The sequence below is a fragment of the Mastigoproctus giganteus genome, chromosome 4 (assembly GCF_048544385.1).
Source record: "Mastigoproctus giganteus isolate SK-2022 chromosome 4, ASM4854438v1, whole genome shotgun sequence".
NCBI lineage: Eukaryota > Metazoa > Arthropoda > Arachnida > Uropygi > Thelyphonidae > Mastigoproctus > Mastigoproctus giganteus.
This window is the reverse complement of record NC_143578.1, coordinates 91,793,770-91,812,010: the sequence shown is the minus strand read 5'-3', so window position 1 is coordinate 91,812,010 and position 18,241 is coordinate 91,793,770. Positions and strand designations below refer to the sequence as shown.

At 37.5% G+C, this 18,241-nt stretch overlaps 1 protein-coding gene across 5 annotated transcripts in view; it reads left to right on the top strand.

The window, feature by feature from the left end:
* The window catches only part of LOC150086911 (uncharacterized), a 320,086-nt gene that overhangs the window by 275,945 nt on the left and 25,900 nt on the right, over positions 1-18,241 (top strand). For all 5 annotated transcript variants that reach the window (XM_090372801.1, XM_090372802.1, XM_090372803.1 and 2 more), the window contains 2 exons: positions 8,069-8,178; positions 16,090-16,421. In XM_090372801.1, the coding sequence (XP_090228927.1) occupies positions 8,069-8,178; positions 16,090-16,421 (442 nt within the window). The remainder of the gene's footprint in view (positions 1-8,068; positions 8,179-16,089; positions 16,422-18,241) is intronic.

Here is an 18,241-nt window from a genome sequence, read left to right as displayed (position 1 = left end):
TTCTGTACAGTGGGATCAACTGATGATGTTACCAACAGTAAATTCTCAGTGGGAAGCATTCAAGGAATTAATCGTGGAAACTACTAAAAGTTTCATACCTATTAAGAAATATTGTTCAAGGTTTAGGCCTAAATGGTTATTTAATGAACTATTGAGACTCATAACAGAGAAGAAAAATGCATGGGATGCATATAAATTATCAAGCGACTCAGAAGCCTATGGCATATATAAGCTAGTCTGTAATCAGGTCACAAAGGAGGTTAGACAGGCGAAGGCAGATTACGAGAAATCTTTGGCAAAGGATGCTAAGAAAAACAGCAAGGATTTCTTTAGTTATATAAACTCTAAAAGGAAGGGGATGAATCTGATTGGTCCACTTGATATCGATGGTTTGACTGTTGATGATCTTGCTCAGATAGCAAACAAACTGAATGAGCATTTTGCATCTACATTCATACAGGAGGAGTTATTAAAGTTTGAAAATAGAAGAAGGTTATCAAATTGTAGCAGGGTGCTTAATGATTTTGTAATAACTGAGAGCAAAGTGGAGGAGAAATTGTTGAAGTTAAACATAAGAAAGACACCTTGGGTGGATGGGATCTATCCAGTTATATTAAAGGAGGTGGCAAAGCAACTAAGCAAACCCTTAGCCATAATTATGAGAGCATCCTTGGACTCAGGGGAGGTTCCCACAGACTGGAGATGTGTAAATGTATCCCCAATTCACAAAGGGAGATCAAAGGGTGACACGAGTAATTACAGACCAGTTAGTTTAACTTCTGTTCCGGGTAAAATAATGGAGTCACTGGTTAAAGATGCATTGCAGGATCATCTAGACAAGACTGCAGCAATAATTCAGACACAGCATGGGTTTGTTAAGGGAAAGTCTTGTCTTACAAATTTGATAGGATATTATGATGTGGTTACAAAGGAACTGGATGCAAAAAATAATTTTGATATCATATATTTGGATTTCAGGAAATCTTTTGACACTGTTGCGCATGGAAGACTATTGGTCAAAGTGGAGCAGGATGGTATTAAGGGTAAGTTGCTACAATGGATAAAAGGATGGTTGAGTGGGAGAAGACAGAGGGTGGTAATTAATGGGTGCTGCTCTTCGTGGACTAATGTTATTAGTGGAGTCCCACAGGGTTCGGTGTTGGGTCCGCTGTTGTTTTGTATATTTATCAATGATATTGATGAGGGTATATCAGGCTTAATGTCGAAGTTTGCAGATGATACAAAGGTTGGCAGGGTTGTTAATGACAGTAATGGCAGTGTGCTACTGCAACAGGATCTAGATAATTTGGGCAGATGGGCTAAGAAGTGGCAACTGAAGTTTAACCTTGACAAATGCAAAGTACTGCATGGGGGTAGAAGTAGCCTCAGAGAAACGTACCAACTGTGTGGTACTACACTTAAGCTGGTAGAAAATGAAAAAGACCTGGGAGTAATTGTGCAGTCAGATATGAAGTTTTCTGAGCAATGCAGACAGGCTGCCAGGGCAGGTCATGGGGTTTTGTCAATGACATATAGGAATTTTGCTAGCAGGGAGAAAGAGGTGATTGTCCCTCTGTATAAGGCAGGCAATGGTCAGGCTACGCCTTGAGTACTGCGTACAGGTCTGGAGGCCTCATTTTAGGAAGGATGTAGATTTACTTGAGCGTGTACAGAGAAGGGCAACAAGATTGGTGAGGGGAATGAAGGGATCCTCTTACCAAGAGAGGCTTAAGTAGGCACCTGCACGGTGATCTGATTGAGGTGTATAAGGCCTTGAATATGTTGAGCACGCTGAATTCTGATGAGATCCTTCCACTTGTTCAGATTACGAACCTAAGGAGGCATAAATTCAAATTAAGAAAGGACAGATGTAGAATAGATATGCGGAAATTTGCCTTTAGCCAGCGGGTGGTTAATTGCTAGAACAAACTTCCATCTGTCGTTGTGGAAGTTGACATGTTGAATAAATTTAAGGAGGAACTGGACAGGCATTTGGAGAGAATGGTGTGTGTTTTTTTTTTTTTGGCTGATGCTGCATAAGCTCATACACTTGCTTTCTTGCATCACATGCCACTACTACTACAGAAAGTGGGAGGGAAAACGTGGTGGTGAGAAACTAATAAGTGCCAGCATTATTTGAGTTTAAAAATTTGTGGGGAGGGGAAAGACATAATAATCATTACAGGCTATTTGATGGGTTGAATAAAGAACAAAATAAAAATCACATGTTGCATGACTGCTTGCACAGTGTCTGGAAAGGTCAGAAATCATTGTTGCACAATGATCAGGAATACTGTCATAGGGTAATTCTCAATTTTTCCCTGCCTACATGTTGGCTATGTCGATTCTATCTTCAAGTGCAGACAATGACATTCTGGACTCATACATAATGTGTTATATTTTTCTATATAGTCTTTTTCATTTCATAAAGTATAATCTCTCCCCCACCTGTGCACTATACAGTAGAGCCTCAACTTGCGATGACATTAACATCCAATATACCTTCCATACGATCTTTTTATTTTAAGGACCGATCATATATGCAGATACCAATAGCTTTCCAATATAACTAGAACAATACATGAGTGGAAATTTTCAGATGTGTGGCACATGGAACGTCACTCATACGATTGTGCTCAACCAATTAGTGTCTTTGTTATTGTTCAATGCATGCTGCGCGGAACATTACTCGTACGATTGTTTCAGATCTACGATGATCTGAAACTTAAAGATCCATCAACCAGTGGCAGTGCTGTGTGTTTTGAAGACTTTAAAGCCAGCAGAGGTTGGTTCGAGCATATAAAAAAAAGGACAAATATCAAAAGTGTTGAAATGCATTGGGGAGGCATCCAGTGATGATAAAAAAGCAGCTGAGATCTTTAAAATTGAATTCCAAGGGTTTGTTGATCAGGAGGGTTACCTTCCCCAGCAGGTTTTTTAACATTGACGAAACCGGCCTCTTCTAGAAGCAAATGCCGAGGATAATGTACATGGGATAAGCCTATGAAAGGTAGGCTCACTCTCCTGTTTGATGCCAATACTTCTCGAAATTTTAAGCTGAAGCCATTGCTTGTGTATCACTCTTGAGGTGAGTGCTGAAAATTAAGCTAAGCTATACATACAATCTAGTTATTACATTACAGCAAATAAGGACTCCTTAAATAACACTTTTCTTCTCTGCCACGTCTCATTAGTTCATCTGAGACGTGGCAGAGAAGAAAAGTGCATGGGATACATATTAATTAATGTGTGACACGAAAGCCTGTGATAGATATAAGCTGGTCTGTAGCCAAGTCACAAAGGTGGTTAGGCATGCAAAGGCGGATTACGAGAAATCTTTGGCAAAGGATGCAAAGAAAAACAGCAAAGAGTTCTTTACTTGAAGATTCTGCTCAAGTAACTAACAAACTAAATGAGTATTTTGCATCTACATTCACATATGAGGAGTTATTCAGGGAAGGGAATGCCAGAGGAGAATTAAACTCTGGCAGTGAGCTTGATGATTTTGTAATAACTGAGAGCAAAGTGGAGGAGAAATTGTTGAAGATAAACATAAGAAAGACACCTGGGGTGGATAGGATCTATCCAGTTATGTTAAAGGAGGCAGCAAAGGAAGTAAGCAAACCCTTACCCATAATTATGAGAGTTTCATTGGACTGGAGATGTGCAAGTGTGACCCCAATTTACAAAGGAGGATCTAAGGGCGACACAAGTAATTACAAACCTGTTAGTTTAGCTTCTGTTCCAGGGAAATTAATGGAGGCACTAGTTAAAGAAGCACTGTAGGATCATCTAGACAAGACTTCAGTTATAGCTCTGACCAGTTTGATTGGATATTATGATGTGGTGACAAAGGAACTGGATGCAGGGTCTAACTTTGATATCATATATTTCGATCTTAGGAAAGGCTTCTGATACTGTTGCAAATTGCTGCTATGGATAAAGGGATGGTTAAGTGGGAGAAGACAGAGTGGTAATCAATGGACACTGCTCTTCGTGGAGTCCCTCAGGGTTCACTGTTGGGTCCATTGTTGCTTTCTGTATTTATTGATATTGATGATGGTATATCAGGCTTCATGTCCAAGTTTGCAGATGATACTAAGGTTGGCAGGGTTCTTAATGACATTATGCTGCTGCAACAGGATATAGAAAAGTTGAGCAGGTGGGTTGAGAGGTGGCAACTGAAGTTTAACATTGACAAATGTAGGAAAGTACTGCATATGGGAAGCAGTAACCCCAGAGTAACATATCAACTCTGTGGTACTACACTCACAGTGGTAGACAAGACATGAAAAGGACCTGGGAGTAATTGTGCAGGCAGATATGAAGTTTTCTGAGCAGTGCAGACAGTCTGCAAAAGTAGCTCATGGTGTCTTGTCAATGATATACAGGAATAATCACCTCCTTATCCCTTGTATAAGGCAATGGTCAGGCCACACCTTGAGTACTGTATACAGGTCTGGAGGCCTCATTTTAGGAAGGATGTAGAGCTGCTGGAGCGAGTGCAGAGAAGGACAACAAGATTAGTGAATGGAACAAAGGGTTGCTCTTATGAAGGCTTAAGTTTTGCAAATTACAGTGTCTGGAGACTAGGCACCTGCAAGGTGATCTGACTGAGGTGTATAAAGCCTTGAATGGTTTGAGCATGCTCAATGCTGATGGGATTCTTCCTCTTGATCAAAATAATCACCTTAGAGGACATAAATTCAAATTGCAGAAATACAGTTGTAGATAGATGTGTTAAAATTTACCTTTAGCCAGCGTGTGGTTGATTGCTTAAATAGATCCAGGCCAGAGCTAGACAAACATTTGGAGCTAGTGGATGGGCGAAATTAGAAGATTTGTTGGTTGGTTGGTTTTTTTTTGGCTAATGCTGTATAAGCTTGCTTTCTTGCATCATGTGCCTTTACTAATGCTAACACTCCCACAGTATTTAAACAAAAAAAGATCGACAAAGGCATGCTGGGTGTGTTTTGGTGCAGTAACAAGAAGGTTATTTTTGTTATTTGGTTTTTAGGAGCATTAGCAACTAAGGCCATATTGCTCAGGGAAGTGCGGTGGTCATTCCTTGACCTTTCCGCATCCTCCGTATTTGGCAGTAACAAGAAGGCCTGGGTTACAGGATATGCCATTATTGAATGGGAGCCTGAAGTTTTCCATCCTTCAGTGAAGAGTTATCTTGAGAAAAATAAGCTTCAAGTGAAGGTACTGTTCCTGCTGTATAATGCCCCAGGCCATGATCCCAGCCTTGTTTAATTTGACTTTGTTCAAGTCAAATTAAATTTTTGCTGCCCAACACCGCTTCTCTTCTTTAACCAGTGGACCAGCAAGTGACTGCAAATTTCAAGAAAATCTACACCATGAAAATGTTTGCAAGTTGCTTTTCAGCGACCTCTGGTGAAAATGTTGTAACAGTCAAAGATTTTTGGAGGTTTATGTTCAACACACTGGACTGTGTGAGACTGATTGTAAGTTCTTGGAATGATGTTTCCACCAGGTTCTTAAATTCATCCTGGAAAAACATCTGGCCTTTAATTAGCCATAATGTACCAACTAAGAAATATTGTTCAAGGTTTAGGCCTAAATGGTTGTCAGATGAACTAATGAGACATGTGGCAGAGAAGAAAAATGCATGGGATACATACAAATTAATGGGTGACATGGAAGCCTATGATAGATATAAGTTGGTCTGTAACCAAGTCACAAAGGAGATTAGGCAGACTACGAAAAATCCTTGGCAAAGGATGCAAAGAAAAACAGAAAAGAGTTCTTTACCTATTTAAACTCAAGAAGGAAAGGGATGAATCAGATTGGTCCACTGGATATTGATGGTTCAACAGTTGAGGATCCTGCTCAGGTGGCTAACAATCTAAACGAGTATTTTGCATCTACATTCACGCATGAGGAGTTATCCAGGAAGGAGAATGATGTAGGTAAAGTAAACATTGGCAGTGAGCTGGATGGTTTTGTAATAACTGAGAGGAAAGTGGGGAGAGATTGTTGAGGATAAACATAAAAAAGGCACCTGGGGCGGATGGGATCTATCCGGTTATATTAAAGGAGGCAGCAAAGGAAGTATGAGAGCTTCTTTGGACTCAGGGGAGGTACCCATAGACTGGAGATGTGCAAATGTAACCCCAATTCACAAAGGAGGATCAAAGGCTGACACAAGTAATTATAGACCTGTTAGTTTAACTTCTATTCCAGGTAAATTAATGGAGGCACTGGTTAAAGAAGCACTGCAGGATCATCTAGACAAGAATTCAGTTATAGCTCAGACGCAGCATGGTTTTGTTAAGGGCAGGTCTTGCCTGACCAATTTGATTGGATACTATGATGTAGTCACAAAAGAACTGGATGCAGGGAATAACTTTGATATTATATATTTGGATCTTAGAGAGGCTTTTGATACTGTTGCACATGGAAGACTGCTGCACAAATTGCTGCTATGGATAAGGAGATGGTTGAGTGGCAGAAGACAGAGAGTGGTAATCAATGGACACTGCTCAACGTGGACTAATGTTATTAGTGGAGTTCCTCAGGGTTCAGTGTTGGGTCCGTTGTTGTTTTCGGTGTTTATGAATGATATTGATGATGGGATATCAAGTTTAATGTCCAAGTTTGCAGATGATACAAAGGTTGGCAGGGTTGTTAAGGACACCACTGACGCTATGCTGCTGCAACAGGATCTGGAAAGGTTGAACAGATGGGCTGAGAGGTGGCAAATGAAGTTTAACATTGACAAATGTAAAGTACTACATATGGGAAACAGTAACCCCAGAGCAACGTATCAACTCTGCGGTACTACACTGACAGTGGTGGAGAATGAAAAGGACCTGGGGGTAATTGTGCAGGCAGATATGAAGTTCTCTGAGCAGTGCAGACGAGTTGCAAGAGTAGCTCATGGTGTCTTGTCAATGATATACAGGAATTTTTCTAGCAGAGATAAGGAGGTGATTATTCCCTTGTATAAGGCAATGGTTAGGCCACATCTTGAGTACTGTATACAGGTCTGGAGGCCTCATTTCAAGAAGGATGTAGAGCTGCTGGAATGGGTACAGAGAAGGGCAACAAGATTAGTGAATGGAACAAAGGGTTGCTCTTACGAAGAAAGGCTTAAGTTTTGCAAATTACAGGGTCTGGAGACTAGGCACCAGCGAGGTGATCTGATAGAGGTGTATATGGTTTTGAATGGTTTGAGCATGCTCAGTGCCAATGGGATTCTTCATCTTGCTCAGAATAATCACCTCAGAGGGCATAAATTCAAATTGAGGAAGGACGGATGTGCGGAAATTTGCCTTTGGCCAGCAGGTGGTTGGTTGGTGGAACCAACTTCCATCACTTGTTGTTGAAGTTGATAGCCTAAACAAATTTAAGGCTCAACTGGACAGGTATATTCGAGGGAACGGAGGGGTGAAATGGGAGTGGTGTTTTTTTTTTTTTTTTTGGCTGATGCTGAATAAGCTTGCTTTCTTGCATCATATGCCTCTACTAATGCTAATGCTAATAATTGAAGATCATGGTGCTTTGACAAATGATATTGTCACTCTTGGTAAATCAATGGGTCTGAAGGACCTTAGGCATGAGCTAACAACAAAGGAACTACAGGAGTTGGAAAAAATTAAAGACACCCAAAAAGTGTCAGCTGAAGACTGTCATTTCTTGTTGGGAGCATTTAAGAGAAGTGGTAAAAAAAAAAAAACCCATGATGGGCAAAATGGAAGACAAAGTCATTTTTTACTTCAGGAAGCTACAAAAAAGTCATCAAAAACAGTCCAATTTTTCACTGTTTCTTTGCCAATAGCAGCAAAAGACTAACATAATCCCACCACCACTGATGTCATCTACTCTGTAGTTCAGGTCTAAAGTAAATACTAAATTATTGTTTGTTTTTTATTAAATAATCTTTATAAAACACTCATTTTATGTTTTTTTGTGGAACAAATTACTATCCAATGTTGAGAACCCTCTGTATTTGAGATAGGTTTTAGTTGTTCATTGTAAATGCTTACCTGCATCAAAATTTGAAATTATTTTAATAGATTCTTGTTTTTATTTTTGTGTATAGATGTTTTCCAAGAAACGGGAGTCAGTCTCTCAGATTTGAGCCCGATTTTGTTATCTCCACGGCCATCTGGCAGGACTGAAACCAACAATCATGTTAATAGAATTTTGACTGTAAGTGATTTATAAAATTGGGACATATTCACATTATTAAAAAGTTAGTTGGTTAGCTCAGTTATAGCATGAATTTATTTGAGTGATCTGTGTAATCACTCAGCAGACTTTAGCATATTTCATTTGAAAAATTTGTTACCTTGTATTGTATAGTATTGAGTTGCTGTTATGGTATGTGGAACAGGATATTTATAAACATTCAGCACTTTAATTTATGGTGTTCTTAATCTAGGTATTGTATTGTTTGTTTATATTCTTGTTATCCAGGCTGGTGATGACTGCTGAGACCACGTTATGTCATGGAGCTCAGTATATTCTTGCACCATATCTATTATGAATCCATACATCTTGCTCTCTACTCCAACTTTTATCTCATTTACCTCAGTGCCTAATGTAAACCTGCAAGAAACTACCTAATTCATTTTGCAAATATATGCAGTCCAATTTTCAATATGTCCATTTCCATCTTAAATCTGACAAATTTCAGTTATTAGTTCTCTCAACTACTACTCATCTTCCTTTTTTTCCTTTAAAGGTGGCACTTGTGTGTATGTTTATTCTGGGATTCCTTGTTAGATTTCCTAATCTGGAATCTCCTCTGGCTTAAAAGCTCTTAACCTCATTCTTTAAAAAAAATTTGCTTGTTATGCCTATTATTCTCCCAACTTTATAAATCACTGAGTGGTGTTTTTTTTTTTACCTTTTCTTTACTTGACCTTTCTCAAACCAACATATCTTAAAAATACACAGTTGGTGGTGGCGGCAATCACTTTTCCATATGGGCCTCTATGCCATGGCCATTCTCAGCCTTGTGTTGTTTGGCATTAAAAGAATATGAAATGATTTGATCCGTGTGACTTCTGCTTTTAATCTTCTGACCTTGATGTTTGCTTAAATCGTGTAAGCGAAATTATTCTGTAAGGATGAAATTCTTTATTTCTTATTACACCCTAAAATCTCTTTGTCAACCTTAGTTTTCTATTAACTGGTCTAAGGATCTCCAGGATAAGAACATAGCATATCCAAATCACCAACTTCATGATCAGTTCAATTCAAAAATGAATTCTAGAAGCTCCTCCCTTAAAATAGTAGCTTTATGTTGTCCATCAGAATTATGAATACAAATTTCACTTTCCTACCAACATGATAATGACAGATTTCCAACAAGTCTTATTGGTCCAGGAGAAGATAAATGGGGAGGGGGGGGGCAGTTATTAATAAACTTAAACTCATTTTTGAACAGGCCAATTGTAGGAAACTTGCTTTTTGCCCAGATTGTGGCTGAGCCTTCTAGTTTATGGCCAAAGCTGTTTGCCAGCACTTCTGTTTCATCCATACTCTGTTACTTCCTGAGTGTTCTGTTGCATTCGTGTCTAAAAAAAATCTGATTTTCAGCACCTCATTTTTGCTGTACCCTTGCATGAATGATCTTGGTAAATACCACACCCAACACTCTCTTGGTCAAAAGGACAGGAGAATCTTGAATGGCCTTGATGCCGAGGAGACTCCAGGATGTGATGGAATTTTCCATTTATTCTAAAACTTGTGCTTCAGAGTTTTCTTTGTCATATCCCGTTACTTCCTAAAAGGAGTGACAATTCTTCCCCCACCCTCACCTATCTTGAAACCTTTTATCTGATTTAACAATTGCCAATGTGGAATTTGTATTATATTTAACTGTACTGTCCAGGTAGCTCCTTGAGTTGCCTACATATCTTCCATGGTTTCACTGAGAAGAAACTCTTTACCGTGCCAGTCATGAATGTTGTGCAGGGTATTTTCAAAGTATTTTATTATTTTCTGCGGGTTCCCCCTATCCGTCGCTGAAGAGTAACTGTACATTATTTACAATTTGTGGTTTAGCGAAACATCTTCTGATCCAGCATCTTCACAGGAACGATTACAAACAATAGGTCTCTTGCCTGAGACCAATGTAGTATAGCCGCACATTTGACCATACTGTATATCCATAACACTTGCAACTCAGTTATTACAATTTGTTGAAGGCACCAATTTCTATATTAACCTTCACAACTATACAGATAGTTAGGACCTACCAGTTCGGTTACAATGAGGTCCGATATATATCTTACAATTTATGTACCTTATTACAGGCCGAAGTCCCAGAACACCATCCACCCAATAGTGATCCTGGCACATCGACATATATTCTAAACGCTAATATTGCCTTCTGGCAATAAATACAAATAAATTTCCTAATCAGAGGTCCTGTAACAATACGATTAATAGCAAGGAGGCAACTATATACAGTGGTAGTACACTTATTACATAATTATTCTGTTGGCAAGTCCTTTCCTTCTGTGGAAAGCTTGTCTGCAAAGTTAGCCGGTGCCTGATAATTTTCTTTACATTCTAAAAACTTGAAGTTATTTACATCATAAACTTCAGTCAATGCCTGAAGTTCAAATCGAATGTCTACATAATATCGACATTCTAAGATTATATGTTGGACTGTCTCCTCTGAGCCACATTTACAAAGAGGAGACATAGCCAAACCCAGAGTAAATAACTTTGAGTTTAAGCTGCCATGCCCGGATAGAAGGAAAGTTAGGCAAAGACCCGGGTTAAACCAGGGCCAATGTTTTTTGTCAAATTCGGCAACTTGAGGTATAAAAAGGGTAGTAATTCTTCCAGTGTTGGCATTAGTCCATTCGTTTTGCCATTCCTAGAGGAACTGGTTTCTTAATCTAGTGTTGTATTCTTTCACTGGCACGTCCAAGGTATTTTACATTTACATTTATTTACACACACAATTCTATATACATTCTCAAGATTTATATACATCCATTTATATATACATGATACAAGATTTATATACAATTTATATACATTCTCACATATATATCCATTCGCGACATGTATACAGAAAAAGTGTATTTGTAAGTTATTAGCGGCTTCCAGGGTTCCCCCTATATCCGCCGTTTGTTAGGCTTTTTGCCAAGTTGCCGGCTTAGAAAAGAACTTAGTGCTGTTTTGTATGGCCACTTAGCAACCAAGGAGCAGATCACTTTGTGAAAGTACTACCTGGTTTCTCATCCCTAGCCAAGTGTGGGTGGACTAGGTCTGCTATCTGACAAAGCTGCTCACTGCCCCTTGAAGATATTGTTGAAAGGATTGGGGAAAAAAGCACAAGAGTAGGGCAGATGTAAAGGTGATACAAAAAAAGGGAAAAGAGATGAAGACAACTTCCAGAAGGAGAAATTATAGAATAGATGAATGATCATTTTTATCTGCTAATATGGAATCTGTCAATCTTGATTCACCACTGGTAGTTTTGCATGTTACTCATCTTTGAACAAGTTTGATAGAAAACTTGGGAGAATCTGAAGCCATGCAGTCCTTCCTTGGCATAACAAAAGTCAAAGAAATAGTATAAATTCAGCATAAAAGTTTTCAGTTAAGGTATGGCAGGTGCCAAAGTTGTTTGTAATGTAATATTGTACTGTACCTAGTTATGGGTACAGTTACAATATTACATTTAATTCTGTGAACCCTAAGTGAAAAAGAATTATGATGACATATTAAACAAAAACTGAATTAATTGAGAGGTTCAAAAAGGAGGTGATCTTTACGTAACACTGAACAACAAATTTTGGGTCATATCTTGTTATGGTCACGAAAGTAAGTTTACGTTATAGATTAGGGGGTGCTAAACAGGGAAATAGTGTTTAAAATGGCAGATTGGCTCTTGTTTTTGGAAAAAGTAGTTTTTTTATATTTATATGGAAGTAAGATGTACTTCCTACAAACATACCTGTATCAAACACTGGACATTTTTGCCTTTCACTTGTATTCAGCAATGATTGGCTAACATAGTGGCAACCCATTTGCTTTTGTATCTTTGTTCCATTGCTGCCGCTGCAATGTCTTAATGGAAGCACTCACCACGTTCATTGCTGACAGTACCACAGTTTGGCAGGAAGAAATGAGATCTTCCACAAGCTGCCGGCTTTAACATTTTGAAAGGCTTTCCATCCTGATTTCTTGCTATCACTAAGGGCACATTCAAACTGTCCGTCTTTGAAAATTTGCCTGCCTTAATCTTCTCTGTGCCAGCACTCAACAGTACACACTTGCCGGCTTTGTCTCATGCCTTACAGATGCAACTGCAGCATATAGGGGAAACCCTGGAGATTTCCAAAAAAAAAAATACAAATTATACTAAGTCTTGGGAATTTCTCTTGCAAGACCATTCACTTCCAAAGCCTTTACGAAATTTTTTCATGAGCCCCAGTTTGATGTGGAGTGGTGCAAGCAAAACTTTATTTGGATCTATCAGAGGTTCAAATGTTCTTCATTGAGGCCAACTCCTCTTGGCACGACTATCCCACTCACAGAGAAAGCAATGATACTTAATGTAACCCTTTTGTAGTACTAATAAAATTGCGATTACCTTTAAATCACCACATATCTGCCACTCATACTTCTGATAGTGTACACCTGAGAGGATGTTTCTTTTTTGTGGACAGCATATTTCCATTATATAATAACACAATCTGTTTGATAGAATTTATCATAGTCTTTATTTCAAGTATAAAATGTCACTTTCACAGAATGATCTAGAAGATTCCACTGTTGTAGCCTCGAGGCCAAAAGCTCTGCCTTATCCTTTGACAGTTCAAGATCCCTAATGAGGTCATTAAGCTCACTTTCTGTGATTCAGAAGGATAAAGTTTTGGACCAAATGTGGATCGCTTGATGTATTTTGTATATATTAAGTTGATGTTCATCAGAGTGTACTGAAAAATGGTTGGGTGGTTCAGGAATAAGTGGAGACGTGCTCTGGTTTATTCAGACAATGCTTGAGAACAGAACCATTATTGTTCACAATGGCAATCTGTACTACAACAGGAGTCCCACAAGGTGGGGTCCTGTCTGGAATCTTGTTCTCGTGCTGGACCGAACTGATATCATCACTTTTGCCAATGACGTAAAACTGTTTACTCCCATCAGCCCTGGAGACACTGCTGAATACATCAATGCCTTAATCCTTCAGAAAATCTGGAAACTTGAGGCCTTCCTCTCCAGACTTCATATCAATCCTGAGAAGCCAAAACAGTTGACGTTCTCTGTCAAACCGAACCCAACAATAGTGCAACCTATTTTAAGAGGATCCGCGATTTCTGCCATCCAACAATTTACAGATCAGGGTGTTATTTTTAATCAAAAGCTCTCCTTTCTACCGCACATAGACCACTTGCATATAAAGTTCTGTTGACTCCGGTGGATGATTAAACAACAATTTATGCATGGTCATGACCAGTCTCTTTGGTGCAGATATATTAAGACTTGTTTTTCCAGTCGTATTCTAAGTCTGGACTTCTGGCTACTGAAGTGAGCCATATGGAAATTTTGGCTTCCCCCTGCGCCAAGGACCACCCAGATGGTGGCAGCTCTCAACATCAGACATCTTCCTGTCATCATTCACGAGAGAAGACTCGTCTTTGCCATCAAAATGATGGTCGGAATTATTTCAGTACCAGATTTCTGGGCTAACTGCGGATGGAGGATCCCGGTCCTAAGCCTCAGGCCATTCCAAACTGGTTAAAGTTATCTGATTGGTTCCTACCCATGCAAATGCTGCAAGACATACACTCCTTGGATGGCGACCTCTACAAATTCGCAGTCTACTTCCTTCCGAGGACCTATTCATCACTCCAGTGTTCAAACCTTTCTTGTATACAGTAAAAAGTTCTTCTTCACCGTAAGGCATGGGACAAATTGCAGATGGTATATTTCGGTATGTCACTGGCTATTTTTTCTTCTTCGTGGTCATCCCTTTTCTAATAAGAGGCACCATACAGAAGTAACAGTCTGTGATGTGATTTGTTGGGTCCCTCCTTATCATGGACATTGCGAAAGGCATAAAACATCCCTTTTGATTCACCCACACATTGAGTTTAGATGAACAGGCAGTCCAGCATATGTGTGGAGCCCAGTTCTTGCCTACTTTACACCCAAAGCACAAGAAGTAGGCCTTTTTTATGGCTCGAGTTAAGGGATGCCTTCTTGAAGCTAACGTGACTTCTCCACATACATAACAGAAGTCATCCGGAGTGTTCACACCCAGTGTCCTGAGCTGGATATCATCATTCTTCTTGGTGATTCCCTTCTTGTTTTCTCTCTCAGGGTAACTCAGAAAATAAATTTTTTTTTTGGCTGATGCAGTAAAAGCCTCAGGCTTCCTTGCACCATATGGCTAATAATAATCTTAAACGACACAAATATTGTGCTAAAAGTAGGAATCTCACAGGGAACAACCATTAACTAAGAACAAATTACTCAGTACTAGGTAATTTGTACCTAGCCGTATTCGAGGATTACTGCAACAGAGTTGAAGATGCATTTTGAGGTGACAACAATTTATCACATGATGCAGCGTAACTCACTAATATGAGACCCTAACTGTAATTCGAAAACAAGAGCCAATTGACAAATTTTGTTTTTTTTTTTTTTTTTTGTTCAGCAGCATAAAATTAGTCAAGATTGGATATTTTCATTTTTGTAACATTTTATGCGTTGACCAACTAATTTGCTGATTGTGTGTGGGATACAAACTAAAAATGTATATCTTTATTTTAAAATTATATAATCTTTCTCTCCTCACTTTTAGCCTACTACTTGTAATGCACTTTCATAATCTTATGGGAGTACATTACAAGTGTTAAGTTATAAAAATTGGGAAGCATATCTAAGGCATATTAAAGGTATTCAGAAGATATTCTGTCTAGCTTCATCTTGTATAATCAAACACTCTATTGAATTGCAAAGCATTAATAGAATATTTTCTGTGTATATTTGAAAGGTAAAATGTTGGAGATGAATTCTTGGATTGGCTTCTGCAGTGTGAAGATGCAGAGCATTCAAAAAGAACAGTTTTTCAAGTGCATGTTACAAAATATGCTCATATTTATTAGACAAATTGGATAGAACCTATCTTTGGCCTAAGATAGTTTTAACTCCCCATAGTTCTAAATACATATTTAAATATGTATATTAAATGGCCAAAGGCATAGTTGAGCAGTATTTCAGTAGCATGTTCAGATTTTCACTCTCTTCGTTGTTTGCTTTGATTGAGGAAGAGGTGATTTTTCTGATGTATGCCCTTTGGGTTAGTTTCCATATTGTAGTTAAAGATAGTTATATTAAACGACATATTTAAATGATATTCTTGCAAAATTATCAATATCTATATAACCAACGATTGTCATTATGTTGCAAAACTGTAATATAGCTAAAGAAACATGTAAGCTATTCATTCTGCTTGAATATCCTGGCCACTAATAAACTTACAGAAAGATGTTTATGTAGGATGAAATGTGCCCTTTGGTGTAATATCTTCCCAGTGAAAAGTTGAAAATTTTGCATTTCTTTTGAATTAGTTGATCAATAATTACACATAGAATAGATATCATTGTAGTATGTTGATATATGATGCTCCATTGCACTATACACAAATACATACATATAAAATAATTTATGGCACCCAATCATTGAAGTAATAACTTGATCACATTTTCTGTATGGGTTAATGCTACACTGTGATGCAAAAACAAGCCACTATATATGATTTGTGATATTTAAAATAGATAAATAGTATTTTTATGCATGGTAGATTTAATAACAGACTCTGTAGGAGAATTACCCTTAAAATATTGGTTTTTTTTTTTTTTTAACCACTGCTTAAATAATAATTTTATATCAACAGTAGTGGATATTTATTGAGTGTCTGTTTACTGTAACTATGAATTGTCTTGATTTTTTGGAAACTTTTCAAAAATCAATTTAAACCTAAAAATAACAACTTTTCTTTGCTGTGGAATTGTATCTAAATAGTACTTATGCAGATTTTTAGTATAATTACCTAGAAAATATTTGTTTTAATTTTAGCATACGTCAAAATCATCATCACCTGCACCTACTAGTTCTTCTTCTTCTTCCATTCCCCATCTAACTGGATGCATAGTTCCTGCTTCAAGTTCTGCTCCTCCCAGTCCATCCAAACGTAGACAACGACATAGATCTCTTCAACATGAAGTTCGGCCTGTTAGTCCAGCTCTTTGGCTTCAGCACACAGAGCATCACTTAAATACCGAACTGCAATACCAGAGCATTCCTACAAACTCTAGACCATCTCGATCAATGTGCTCTGGCTCAGAATATGACAATATCAGTTGTAGTAGTGGTAGTGCTGTGTCTTTGAGAGTACCCTATAGAAATAGGTAAGTGGCAATTTATTTCCCATCAGTGTTCTAGGTAATTAGATTGCCTTCAGCAGGTTAAATATTATATAAATAATGTATAGTTACAGTATATTAATCATATAAATTAAAAATGTATAATAGTCTTTCCTGCCAGCTGGTGTGAATTTACCTTCATGTATATTCATACCATAAAACATTTAATCAAAAATAATGTTTTAACATGTTTACAGTATTAAATTTTAGTATTACTATCCATGTAAGATTTTGTAATTTGATAACCTTCTGCCATTTTCAAACCTTAATAATTCCTCATGTGTGAATGTAAATGCAAAATACTCATTCAGTTTGTTTGCTATCTGAGCAGGATCATCGACAGTTGATGATCAACTGTCGATGAACTGCGACATTAAATCAAGGGTTTACTGTAGGTTACCATTATGTTGTGCAAAATGTTGGACAATTAGAGCAAAATCAGTTACAGATTTTGAATCAGCACCTAAAAATTGTATAAATTCACCTATATGCATTAAAATAATAATTTTTTAAAAAAATTTGGGATTACTGTGACTTAGATGTAGAATCTTATTTGACATTTTCAGACCATTTACAATAAAATCTTGTTAAAGTTCAAGGGACCTAATTTTTTGGGTTTTGTTAATAATGAGATCCCTCAAAAATTTTTCAAACTTGATCATTTTCAATAGTACATAATTATTAATATTAACTTAAGCTTTGTCTAGATTTTTTTCTTATTTATAAGAGAAGCCGTTAGAAAAGAAACAACATTACTGAAATAAAAATATATAATTATTATCACACAAAAATCTAAAAGGAGAAGATGGTTTAATATTAAAAGAAGAATCCAATGAATGTGTCATAATTTTGAAATAAACAATTATGACATACATTATTTTGATTTTTATCACTGGTGACACAAACTTCAGTTTTCTTGGTGATCAGCATGATCAGCCCACTGAATTCTCCAACAAAACCTCATCCCATCACATCCATTTGCTGGACCATGTTTTTCAGTGATATTCTCTCCAAAGCTCTCTGCGATAATACCATCCCATGAAGAAACAACATGAATAGCACCCAGGATATTCCACTTTGAGGATCAGTTACTTTATATGTTCCCTTGATCCAGTTGTTGCATAAAACTGGTAGTATCACAACACGTTCTTCAGCTTAAGTGTTATGGCAGAATGTGCTGTATAGCAATCTACTTTTTTCTGAAGTCATTCTTCTGTCCACTTTCAATCAAGACAAACAATTTTTATTGGCGTTGTAATTCCATGGTAGGAAGTTGGTTAACTACTTTCAATCATCTTGGCTTGGTAAATTTCCAAGTAAAAATGTATTAAAGTAATTAACCAACTTTATTTCATAACAGGACAGGACAGTAATGCTTTCTTCACTTAATTTTCTATCATTGCAAAACTCTTTAAACAGCAAGGTTTTTTTTTTTTTTGGGTGGAGGAGGAGGAGGATTAAACTTTGTATTAACAATAAAAATATAAAATGATTTTTTTATGTTATTAACTGAATTTTGTAGTAAATATGTTATTTATAAAAATTTATCCTTTAGCAGAGGAATGATATGCATTTTGTATACAGATTGTACTGTATGCAATTTTTGCAGTTCTTGCCATAGCAGTGTTCCTTTGTTTTCATTAACTGTGCTCCCCGACTTAATAATATCGCAAAGGGGGGGATACTAGCATAGAAGGTATCCTGCTCGTAACATTGCCCATTAACTATCAATTTATCCACTATAGCACCATTTCCCCAGTTTATGCCCAAGATGCTGATGTGGGGCTGTATCTTAGCTATGCAAC